Raw genomic sequence first — 12,851 nt, 5'->3', positions numbered from 1 at the left:
TGAGTCAAGAGAATTTTTGGTTTCCCAGTGCACAACCAGGTTATGTTTACACTGTACCTTAGTCTTTGTAGTATGCAATAGCATTGTGTCTAAAAAATGTACACACATTATTTTAGAATATTTTATTATTAAAAAGTGCTGACCATTATCTGAGTGTCAGCAGGTCGTCATCTTTTTGCTGGTGGAGGATCTTGCAAATATTGATGAACTTTGTTGTAATTTTAGGTGTAGAATGTGGATATAGAATGAAATGGTATAAATTATAGCTTTTATAAATAAAGGTATAAATTAGATAGTCATAATATACTATGCATTCCCACTTCTTCCTTCACATGCGGTTTCAAACATCTTGAGAAGAAAACGGGGACAGATGAAGGATCCTTGGACAGTGTTCATGACAACCCCACTGTCACAGGCAAGTCTAGTATTCTTCCACTTCCAAATGCAGTTTCTAACTCAGCAAGTTTGTGAGAAGTCCAAAGAATTTGACAAATCCCCCACCCTATTCTCTAACTTCCTAGTTTATCTCTTTTCTTTCCACTGTGTTTTATTAATTTCATTTTATTTTTTTGTCTTCCTTGTCTCCTGCACTGAAATCTCCTTGAGAATATTTATATCTGCTACACTACTTTAACTGTGTCAAATTGCCAAGTTCCTGAGTCATAGCAGTAAGTTCATATTTTTTTTTTTATTGCTCATTTACCCAAGCATTGGCTCAATTCAAGAAAACTCTTCCCATTCCCCCTAATATGTGAAAATCCAGGCTCTGCAGAGAAGAACGTTTGTCCTGGTTTCCAATAGATTCTACTATTTTTAGTTTATATATTGCTTTTAACATAATTACTGAATACATTTTGTTAATCATTTTGAGAAGTTTTCCACTTCTTTTTGATCTCCAGATAAGCGTATGTACGTCGATATGTTCAGCATGACAGCAGTCTTCAAATTCATGAACTTCTGCTCCAAATGTTTCTTTCTTTTAAATTCCCTTTGTACATAAATTGGAAGTTTTATTTTGTTATAGAGAAGATAATGATCCTATTATCTCTCTATAGTCCTCTTACATTTACCCACATTTAATTTTCATTAATTTAATTCACTCTACCACCTAAATATATGTTAAATGGGTTTATATATCTATTATCTCTGTAGTTTTCACTAATTCAAGCTTTTTTTTTATCTCTTTATCTATTGCAATAGCTGAGTTTTCTTCATGTAATGTTACTCCATGCCTCAACTATTTACACTGCTGTATAAACTTTGTAAAGCAAATACTGTCATGTTGACTGTTCACTTAGAATTTTTGCAATACAATCCACTTTTGATATGATAAACTTAATCTAATGTATATGATATGCTAGGCTTCCCTTGACTTGTCTACCTTTTCTGGTACCCTAGTCTTATGAAACTAGTTTCAATATTCTGAATACTATATGTTAGTTCAAAAATGCTTTTGACTTGCCAATACCTATACCTGATGTAAGCTTTTCATCCTTAACTGAGAAAATCCTTGCTTATCTTTTAATAACTAGATGATGATTTCCTATATACCTTCTATAACATCAAAAAATTCAATGAATCCAGTTTTTCTATTGGCTTATTGACTCCTAAGCTTAGCTCTACTATGACATCCTCTCAGTCATCCAAGTGGGTCAATTTTGGTTCATGTTTTCTTCCTTATTATATAGGCTGCATCTCCCTTCTTTGTATGTCTGATATTTATTTAATTAAATGCTACACATTGTAAATCTGGTTACTGTATATTTTTGCATTCCTAGGAATGTTTTTAGGGTTTGCTCTGGGATATAATTTAGTTACTTGGTAAAGATCAACTCTAAGTTAGAGATTAAAAAGTCTTGCTCTGTTGCAATAGCAGAAGCAATAAAAAGAGATTTTATCATGAATGGGATGTGCAAGGTGAAAAATGGTGGAGTTTAATGATGACTTTAGGAATGTGCAATCTTCTTTACTCCAACTATTTTATTGTGTATGCATTTACCAGTAGTACAAGAGGGATCTAGAGTCTAAAACAGAGATATGTGCATGCAGTACTGATACACAAGCACGCACACAGGCAGCAACAAGAAAGAAATCATCATGTTTTGGCCTCTGAATTGTATGTATGGAACTGAGGGCTATCTCGTTAGAAGAAACTACAGAAGAATGAAATAGAGAAAACCTAAGGCAGGAATCAACTGATAGACTTCATATAAAAAAGCTCTATGTTGATGAAAGGAAATGCAATTGAAGAAATAACCTGTATAATACAAAGGAAAATTATCAGTTAAATGCAGTGTGTAGATGAAATTAAGACACAGATTCTCTCTCAAACTGTCTGAAATCACCCAGTCCGATTTTGCCAAAAAAAAAAAAAAAGGTGTTTTACATTTATTACTCACCACCTAACACTGTCTAAAACAAAGGGAGTGCAGAATATTGATATAAACATTTACAGTGTTCACCCACCTCCCATTTTGCATACATCTATTTTTCCAAATACAATGCATAGAAATAAGTAGTAATAGGTCGTGGAATGCAGTGGCCATACTGAAACTAAAGAATTCCTATTTGGGAGCATGGTGTCATGGTGTGTGTGTGTGTGTGTGTGTGTGTGTGTGTGTGTATGTGGAGGTGGGGGTTTATGAAAGATAACAGGAAAAAATAACTACATGAAATACTATCCATTTCAAGGCAAGGGTCCTAACAGTGGGAACTCTAATAATTGTTAAATAATTTCAAAAAGATGTATGAGAAATTATTTCCTAACAGATCACCAGTGTGACCTTGGTTATGGTGAAAATAGTCTGAGGGCATCAGTCTATCCCAAGCAGAGCATTTCAATGCCCTGGAAAAATATAGAATCAGCTAATAAAAGATAGATAATTAATTATTAGAATTAATATGTTAATATATCAGTTAACATTACATTGCCATATTGCCCTTTGTCACCCTTACTCCAGAGTATCTCCTTTGGTTACACTGTATTACTTGCATTTCCTGTAAGCAAAATGTTTTGTCTTACTACCATGTGTTTGTACATTCTGTGAACTTTTCCCAATATACCTGATCTACTTTCCTCTGACTAAATGTTGTTTGTTGTCATTTATACCCGTTTTCTCATCTCAACTTCTGCAGTAACCTTCTCTTGACCCTTAAATCCTAGGCTAGTTGCTTTTTTTGTATAATCCACAGTACTCTGACCTTACCCCTATCATGATACACACTATATCAATTTACATTTCTGTTTCTTCCCAATAGACTCTCTCCAAATCATAAGTAATTGGCTGGATCATTGTTATACTCTTAAATCCTTGCAAATGTGAAATATATTGATTAGAAGAACAAATAATACATGACTCCACTTATATCAGGAATCTAAAGTACACTCAGAGAAGCAGAAAGTAGAATGGTAGTTTGTCAAGGGCTAGGGGAATAGCCTGCTTGGGATTTTATCACTCTTTCTCTCTCTCTCTCTCTCTCTCTCTCTCTCTCTCTCTCTCTCTCTCAGAATGAATAAATAAACTCTAAAAAAAGGAAAAAAAAAAGAAAAGAGAGCCAGGTGTTTGAAGGATATGTATTGGACACATGATAATCACCCAAAACTCTCCGCCTCTCAGAACTATCTTTTTGTTTAGTCTATTCCACTGAGCAAAATTCCATATTTTATCGTTCCATTCCTAAAATGATGTTATTTTTTCAAATATAAATACTTTTTTTTTTAAGGACACTGACCCAGACTCTCTTTGGACATTAACATATCAGTCGAATTTGGTCTAAGGAATAATTTTTTCCTTTTTTCTTTTTATTGAAATGAAATTCACATACATAAAGTCAACCATTTAAAAGTGTACAACTCAATAGTATTTAGTACATTCATATTCTTGTACATTCATCACTTCCACCTGGTGCCAGAATATATTCATCACTCCAAAATAAAACCTCATCTCCACTAAGCAGTTAATCAACATTCTCATCTTCCTCCAGCCCCTCACAAACACCAATCTACTTTATGTCTTTATGCTTTTACCTGTTCTGAATATGTCATGTAAATGAAATAATACAATATGTGACACTTTGTGTTTGGTTTCTTTCACCTAGAATAATGTTTCTGAGGAGCATCTGTGCTACAGTGTGTCAATACTTCATTTTTATGGCTGAATAATATTCCATTGTATGCATATACTACAATGCGTTTCATCCATTGATCAACTCTCAACAGAATGATCAACTTCTATAGAAGAGACAACTTTCAAGTTCTGATGTCTAATGAACACTAAAAGAAGCCCTTCCTTAATTATCAGATGTTTCACTTGTGTTCGTGAATGATTCTTTTCATAGATAAGTAGAAATTCGTAAGAACAAGATAATTTTTCCATTGTGTTAGCTAATTGTAGTTAATTTATGTTTTACAGAAGATGATTGTTAATTGCCTCGTCCATCTGTCTTTCAAAAAGAATATCCCAATATTTCTTTAAAAAGAGAGCAAATAAAAATATACACACATTGACCTCCACATACACTCACATTTCACAATGTGGTAAGGCTATACATTTTGGCAATTTTCTTCTTAGACTTCAGTATGTGGTGAAGTTGAGAGCATGATGTTTGAAGGAACATGGATGTGAGTTTAAGTCCTACTTCTACAGTGGGTAGCTTTCTTGGGCACTGTATGCTTTATGCAGACATAGTGTGACAAGAAAAATAGTGTATTTTTGAACAAGACAGGGTTTGCTGGAATCAGGAAATTTGTAGTGTCTAATGTAAGTGAACATTAATACAGATAAAATTAGGTTAACATACTGCAATTAAATACATGGGTCTCAATGACACCTATGTGTCTACATATCTTTAAATCTTATATAGGGCAAAAAACACTAGGCTATGGCAGGATTTATGTGTTATTTTACATAATATGTGGTGGTTTTTAATTCTGACTCCAATAATTTTTGATTGGGGAGATACTGAAATATTATTTAGTATCTTTTAACTGTCTCCTTTCCTTTAAAATGGAGCTAATAAAATTTACTTCCTTTGGTTTAAACGAGGCTAATTTTTGTAATGTAGTTAAAAGTTTGGAGTTTGAAGTAGACATCCAATAACTCAATTTCCTGTCTTCTTTCAATAATACATCATTTTAAAGATTTCCCTCACTTGTTTTATAGTTACATTTTAATGTGTAAATGTCATACCTTTAAAAGTACAACAAAATACCAATGACATCTCTAATTGACATATTTATTAGTTTATGTATTAGTATGCATTCATTGTATACAATATTACATATATTCCACTATGTACTGAAGATGCAATGACAGAAACAACAGACATGGCCCCTGACTGTTTAGAAGGGGAGGGTAATTAAACAGTAGTTATGTTAGCAGGTAAGAGTCATGATTGCCAAATGCAATTACTTATGCTCACAGACATTCATTCATTTATTAAAGAAAACAATTGAGATTTACTGGTATATACACTTGGTATATACACTGGTATATACACTAAATAGGTATATACCAGAGATTTAGAATAAAGCAACACAATGCCTTCCCACAACAATTCTTAATTAATTGGGGACGATAGACATGAAGATGTAAGTAAAATTGTACTGTATTATAATAAAATTATTAGTGGGTTATGTTGAGAGGAAAAGAGAAATGACAACTCTACTAAAATGTTAGAAAAACTCATCACAGAAAAAAATTTAAGTTTATTTATTTATTTTGAGAGAGAGAGAGAGATCATGAACAGGGCAGCAGAGAGAGAGAGAGAGGAAGAGAGAGAATCCCAAGCAGGCCCCATGCTGCCAGCATGGAGTCCAATGTGGGGCTTGTGAGGTCATGACCCAAGCCAAAACCAAGATGTTCAACTGACTGGGCCACCCAGGTGCCCCAGAAAAATTTTTGTTTAATATTGGTGTTACAATTTCAAGCCAAGCAATTGGTAAATGCTTAGAGTCTTGGGAAGTTGGTGTATATGTATAAAAACACACTGAATCATCCAGTTTGAAAAAAAGTGGCAATGTGTAGTCAGAGGCTGGAGAGAAAGGTGGGGATAAGAAAATGGAAAACTTTCTAAAATATGTTAGTAACTTGACCTTTATTTTATACCTAATTGTAAATCACTTAATTATTTAAACTCAAATATTTAAGTAGAAGAGAGATATAAAAATTATTTCAGTAAGATCTTTCACACAATACTTTTGTGGATGATAAATTAGATAAAAAACAGTAAATAATAAATTGCATCAAGACAATAACCAAAATAATACCATCCACTTGGCAGACAAAAAGAAAATACTTCCACTCTCACAAAACCATCCTTGAAATGATGATGTATTTCCCAGAGGGAAACAGACAGATGAAAGGTAAAGAGAGAGTCAGGATGTCACTTTCATTAAGCCAAACTTGACTACTTCAGCAAGTTTCTCCTGGCCCTGAGTACCTTGTGTACTGCAGACCTTATCTGTTTCGTTTTTAGGCTATAAACCAAGGGATTAAGGACTGGGGTCAAGAAGAGAAAGAGATTGGCCATGGTGACATGGAGAAGAGGAGATGTGAATGTACCAAACCTATGAATTAGAGCCAGGACAATGAGTGGCACATAAAAGATGCAGACAGTGAAAATGTGGGAAATGCAAGTATTAAGCGCTCTGAGCTGACCATCTTCTGAAGCAATACCCAGCACTGTTTTCAAAATAAGGATGTATGAAATGACAATGAACACAGAGTCAACTCCAAAGGAGCAGAGCACAAGAGACAGTCCATAGATGATGTTGACTCTGACAGGGCCACAGGCCAGCTTCATAACATCAGGGTGGTAGCAGTAACAATGTGATAGAATAACATCCCTGCAGAAGGACAATCGCTTGAGCAGGATTCGCAAGGGTACCATCAACACCACAGCCCTGACCATGGCTGCAATTCCCATCCCCATGATCCGAGGAGAGGTTAAGACCACAGTGTAGTGCAATGGGTTGCGAATAGCTACAAATCGGTCAAAGGCCATGGCCAACAGGATGGCTGACTCCATGGAGGAGAAGATATGGATGAAGAACATTTGTGTCAGACAAGAATGGAACTCAATTTCTCTGTGATTCAAGAGGAAGACACTGAGTACCATAGGTAGAGTTGATAAAGACAGACCCACATCTGTGGTTGCCAGCATCGATAGGAAGATGTATTGAGGGTCATGAAGGCTGGAGGTGTTTTTGATAACAAAGAGGATGATGCAGTTCCCCAGGAGAGCAATTAGATACATGACACACAGTGGGATAGAGATCCATATTTGTACAGCCTCCAGTCCAGGAATGCCTGTTAGGAGAAGAGTGGGTGGCTGGAACCAGCTACTGTTTATAGGACCCATAAGGATATTTCTTGGGATCCAGCCCAAATGAGCTTCTAGGCATTTCTCTTAGGAGAAAAACACAGATTTTAAGATAGGAGGACATAGTGTACCTAACTCCCCTGGGGCAGCACTAATCCTAGAAATCCTTATCTACCAAAGAATTGATTCTTAAAATGTTTCCAAATTTATCTGAATAACTACCTGGAGTTAGGGCAATGGATGACTGCTAGTAAAAGGTAAGAGCTACTAGAGTTCCTTTGGCCTAGAACACTCCAACATGGATCAAGTGACAATGAAAATTTCTTGAAATTTCTTTAAAGAAAATAATTTTCTTTTTTATATCAGTGCTTAGAAAAAATTATTGTGAGGACTCTATTTCTTAATTTATTTAATTATGCTTGCTTCCATTTTTATTTTCAATCACCTTAATTGAAACTCTGAAAGAAATTCCTGCACTTTCTCCACATCAACATCATACCTATTCAGGCATCTGGAAATCTGGTCATTTTTCCTGTTCGTTTTACCTATAGAGATAAAGCATAGGATATTTCAATAACCCACATAAACCTCAAACCATTAAAAAAAGTTCATGTGACATCCTGACATCCTTCATTTTTACAATTAATTCATATGTTGATTTTTTGAAATATGAGTGATAAAATCATTAAAGTGGATACTGTTATTATATCTTAGCTGGTGCTAGAATAGTTTCAAATATTAACAAATAATTTATTGAATAAAATTTGAAATACATCTATTTAAAAACATAGATATCGTTTACTAGGAAGTAAATAACAATACTTCAGTAAATATCTTAAAAATGGCGTAATTGATGTGGAATTTGTAAAAGAAAGTAATAAACAAAAAAGCAGAATGAGACCTATAAATACAGAGAACAAACTAATGGCAGAGGGAGTTGGAGGTTTGGGAAACGTGGGTGAAGGGGAGGGGGAGATATAGGCTTCCAGTCATGGAATGAATAAGTCATGGGAATAAAAGGCATAACATAGGGAATCTAGTCAATGGTATTGTAATAGTGTTGTATGGTCATATGTAGTATAGTACATATAGTACATATAGTACCTATATGTAGCTACTATAGAGAGTAGCTACGCTTGTGGTGAGTGTAGAATAACGCATAGAATTGTTGAACCACTGTGTATTATGCCTGAAACTAATGTAACACTGTCTGTCAACTATGCTCAAACAAAAAATAGCATAATTGGAGGAAATGAAGTTAGCACTTATGTATTTATCTTACAAAGAAGGGTAGGAAGAGATTACAAATAATTGGTTGAATACACTTAGATTTAAGTTTTTTTGTTTATGATTGCAAGCGGAAACAAAACAGTGATGTAACTGCATTCGAATATGTGAGATTGGGGAAGAAGGGAGGTAATATAACTGACCTGGAAGAGCATGAAATCAAAACACAATGTCTTTTGTGAAATTATATCATTTAAAAGTATGCCCCAAAATTGAAAAACCAGAAGAAAAATTAAACAGAGATTGATGAAGGATTCCTTTTCAGGAAAAAAGCTAGAGATGGGGAATATTAGCATAAGAGACATTCTTTTTTTTTTTTTTTTTTTTTTTTTGCCCTCAGCCAAAACTGTGCTGTTTTAAAAGCATGTCAATGTAAGCAAAGTTATCTTTTTATAGATATAAACATATTTTCAAGGAGCAGATCCCAAATGAATCACAATATATACATTTCCATGCATTGATGTATAGACCTATGCTTGTTCAGTCCCCTACTCTCATATTCTTGGTAGTGAATGTCTACTCTATCCTACTATATTCTTTCATAGAATGTCTATTAAAAAGAGTTTCACAAAACATGTCGTTTTAGCTGAGGGAGTGAATCAGCACCTCATAAGGAGGGCCCCTAATAAGAAGACTGACTTTAGGCAATTAGAATACTGAGCTTTATATATTATAAATTATATATAAATATTATATTATACAGAAAAGATTAATATTAAAATATTTTTATTTATTTTTGTTTTTTAATTTTATTTTTATTTATTTTATTTATTATTATTTTTGTTATATATATATATATATATATATATATATATATATATATATATAAAAGCTGTATACATGAAATATCTCAGTCTTCCTTGACATGAGTCAAGAAGGAGAAGGAAGAGAAGGAGGAGGAACAGGAGGAGGGGGATGAAGAAAGTCATAGTTCATAATAGAGAGGGCATCTGAACATACCACACACCCACAGTTACTCAACACACTGCATCCCACCACACTAAGAGCTGGAACAGACATAAAATTCTGACCCACCACAATACACAATGTACCTCATTTAAACACACAGAAATACATATACTACAGGTTCATATATACACATAACCATCTTTCCTCCCTTTGCTTTATTTCCCAATATACCTTGGAATTCATTCTTCTCTCTTTTATACTCATTTCCCCCTTCTGTTTTGGTCACTGAGCCATGAAGCACTACCAGCACACGCATCCATACACCAGGGACATCACTGCACCGGCAATGTGAAACTCAAGCATATATTCAGTCATATTGTTAGTGTTTCAATATTTTTTAGCCGTTACAGGTTTAATACTTTTTGTGGTGTGCCTAGCCCTGTTCCATGAGAATGTCTTTTATTTCAACTAATTTTATTTTTTTTCTTGTCACTCTCCACTCTAGTCCGATTGGTTGCTTAATTCCACCACATACGACTTTCTCATTCCAACATCAGAATATTTGTACACTTTCTGATGGGATCCCAAATGTGATCATACTCTATCTCCACTGATGGTGATTAAATTAATTGATTGAAAGCCATGGGGCACTTGGGTGGCTCAGTCAGTTAAGTGTCCGACTTCGGCTCAAGTCATGATCTCATGATTTGTGGGTTCCAGCCCCGTGTTCGGCTCTGTGCTGACAGCTCAGACCCTGGAGCCTGCTTCAGATTCTGTGTCTCCCTCTCTCTCAACCCCTCCCCCACTCAAACTCTGTCTCTCTCTCAAACATAAATAAACATTTTTAAAAAATTAAAATAAATAAAATAAAAAAATAAAAGCCAGTCTATATCCAGCATTCTATAAAATCCTCTCATGCTATTTCATATTATAAGAATTCCTCAAGCCATCAAATCCATACAGAATGTACTTTTCCCCCCAATAGATGGCATTTATGACATATAATTTCATATTGTCTTCCAGCTGAAACCTAAAGGAGTTTTCCTTATGCAATTTGATTTTAAATACCTTTAAGATTGGGATTGTACCCTTCACATATTGCAGTCCAATACTGTTTGGACACAGAAAGCTCATAGTAAATTTTGTTTAAACACATAAATTACTTGTTTAGAGGTTCCTACTGTAGTATAAATTTGCTAACCCCTAGCGAAGATTTAAAACTCACAAGAAATCCAGGCTCCTTTTTACTTGTTATTATTTTTTAAGTGTTTATTTATTTATTTTGAGAGAAAGACAGCACGTGTGGAGGAGGGGCAGAGAGAGAAGGAGAGAGAAAATCCCAAGCAGAGTCCATGCCTAGCATGGAGCCCAATGTGGGACTCCATTCCACAACCATGAGACCTTGACCTGAACTGCAATCAAGAGTCTGATGCTCATCTGACTGAGCCACCCAGGTGTCCTGAGCTCCCTTTTAAAAACCGATGTAGAAAAAGGGTTTGGGGTCATCCTCCTCACTGAGGCTCGTTTAGAACTGAAGAGTAGATGCCACTAAATTAGAAGCAGAGAAGGAGGTGACAATCAGATGAAGAATATTCATTGGGGTATTTATCAACCTGCTCGATTTCCAGTTATCCTTGTGCTAGAGTTCCATTGAATTCTGGTAGATTGCTCATCCTAGCCAGAGAGATATCTTGCTGGCTGTTCCTGGAGAGCCAAAGACATTTAAATACCATCTCCATAAGCCCTCCTTCCAAGCTCCTAAAAAACTCCTTTTAAGATGTATGTATCACTCCTGGAGTCTTCCTCCAGAGCCCACAACAAAACCCTGCTCTCTCACTTATGTACTATGAATCCCCATCTGTTAACCTTGAACTACAGAACACACTTCTTGGCTCCTCAATTAGGTGTATTTATTCTCATCATTTCCCAACTCCCTTTTGGTTTCTTTTTTAAAGGCACTGATCTTCCATGACTTTCATTTTGAATCTATGGAAAACTTCAATGAAGCAGCTCCTGAAGAGGGTTCACCATCTTTTTTCTTTTGTTTTTTTAAGATTTATTTTTTTAGGTAATCTCTATATCCCAGCTGGGGCTTGAACGCATGACCCTGAGATCAAGAGTCACATGCTCCTCTGACTGAGCAAGTCAGGTGCCCCTCATCTCTGTTCTTTTAAAGAATATTCTTTCAACAGTTCTTTTTATGTGCCAGGCAACCTCCTTACTATGCAACCTGCATCCTCAGCATGGGTTGGCAGGTGAGCTCAGCAGCACAGTTCTCTTGGACTCACCTTCCTTGGCATAGATGGAGAATGGATGGGCTCTTAGAAGATGCTAGAAACCACTGATAGAGATATTTGCCCAGCAGCCAGAGTTATTTATTGCCACAAGTAGAAAATCTTAGACACAAGGTGCCAGAGGGAGATTATCAAAATATTCTCCTGAGATAGTGGTTTTATCGTGCTACATATGAGATGTCACAGAAAACAAAGTCTTTGGAAGCAAGGACATGCCAAGCCTGCTTTTCTCAATACTCCAGAGTCCCTGTAATTAATCACACATTCCAGCATGAAACCAGTTGTATCTCTACTGTTCACCACAAACATGTGATACACCTTTTTTTCAAGAAGTGATTTTTCCTGATAAGTGACCTTTAGGTATCCATACTTAGCTTGGATCATTTTCTGAGGTGAATAATTTTGAACTGTAATCTAATGTTTTTGAGAAGCTGAGGTTTGGACACTTTCTTTCACTATCATTGTTATAAATATCCATTATTATATTATTTCTCAACATTGTACTGCGGTAGTTTTTTTCTGAGAGGTATAGGACCACTTATATTAGTATGAGTTAGCAGGATTTTATTGAAACTTCTGGGTTTTCCTTCCTTTTCTTACTGCAAAGCTGTTAGTTGTTAGACACTTTCTCTCTTTTTAAAGTTTTATTATGTCTTTCCTGTGATTGTAACATTTTCCTCTCCTTTTAAAGTTCTAATCTTTATTTCCTACTTCATTCACAATGCCTAGAATGATACCTATCATATAGAGGCATTCAATATATTCTTGATCAATGAAAAATAAATGATGATGAGGACTACTTTTGGCAAAAATGGAGTAAGAGCAATTGAATTCATCTTCTACTCTCAACCAAAATAATTAGAAAAAATGTATGAAGTAACAGTTTTTAAGACAATGAATCTCTGGCAACAAAGGACTATAATCTATGAGAGTCAGGGAAACATACAAAATGAATCCCACAGGGATGTCTGGGTGGCCCAGTCTGTTAAACATCTGACTCTTGATTTTGGCTCTGGTCATGGCCTCATGTTTATGAGA

The 12,851-nt window shown here is 35.2% G+C and overlaps 2 protein-coding genes across 2 annotated transcripts in view; one reads left to right on the top strand and one right to left on the bottom strand.

The window, feature by feature from the left end:
- Positions 1-12,851, top strand: part of LOC106966042 (olfactory receptor 52Z1P-like) — an 89,456-nt gene that overhangs the window by 64,590 nt on the left and 12,015 nt on the right. The gene's annotated exons all lie outside the window — the stretch shown is intronic.
- On the bottom strand, positions 6,409-7,443 carry LOC106966003 (olfactory receptor 51A4-like). Its single transcript, XM_015062080.3, has one exon. It carries the CDS (start codon positions 7,360-7,362, stop codon positions 6,409-6,411), a length of 954 nt encoding a protein of 317 aa, XP_014917566.2. The 5' UTR covers positions 7,363-7,443.

The sequence above is a fragment of the Acinonyx jubatus genome, chromosome D1, assembly GCF_027475565.1.
Source record: "Acinonyx jubatus isolate Ajub_Pintada_27869175 chromosome D1, VMU_Ajub_asm_v1.0, whole genome shotgun sequence".
In the NCBI taxonomy this organism is placed as follows: Eukaryota; Metazoa; Chordata; class Mammalia; order Carnivora; family Felidae; genus Acinonyx; species Acinonyx jubatus.
Note: the sequence above shows the minus strand (reverse complement) of the source record. Positions and strands in the feature narration are given on the sequence as shown.

Excerpts from the sequence above, each read along its gene's own strand:
- LOC106966003 (XM_015062080.3), bottom strand. The coding sequence starts at position 7,362 with ATGGGTCCTATAAACAGTAGCTGGTTCCAGCCACCCACTCTTCTCCTA.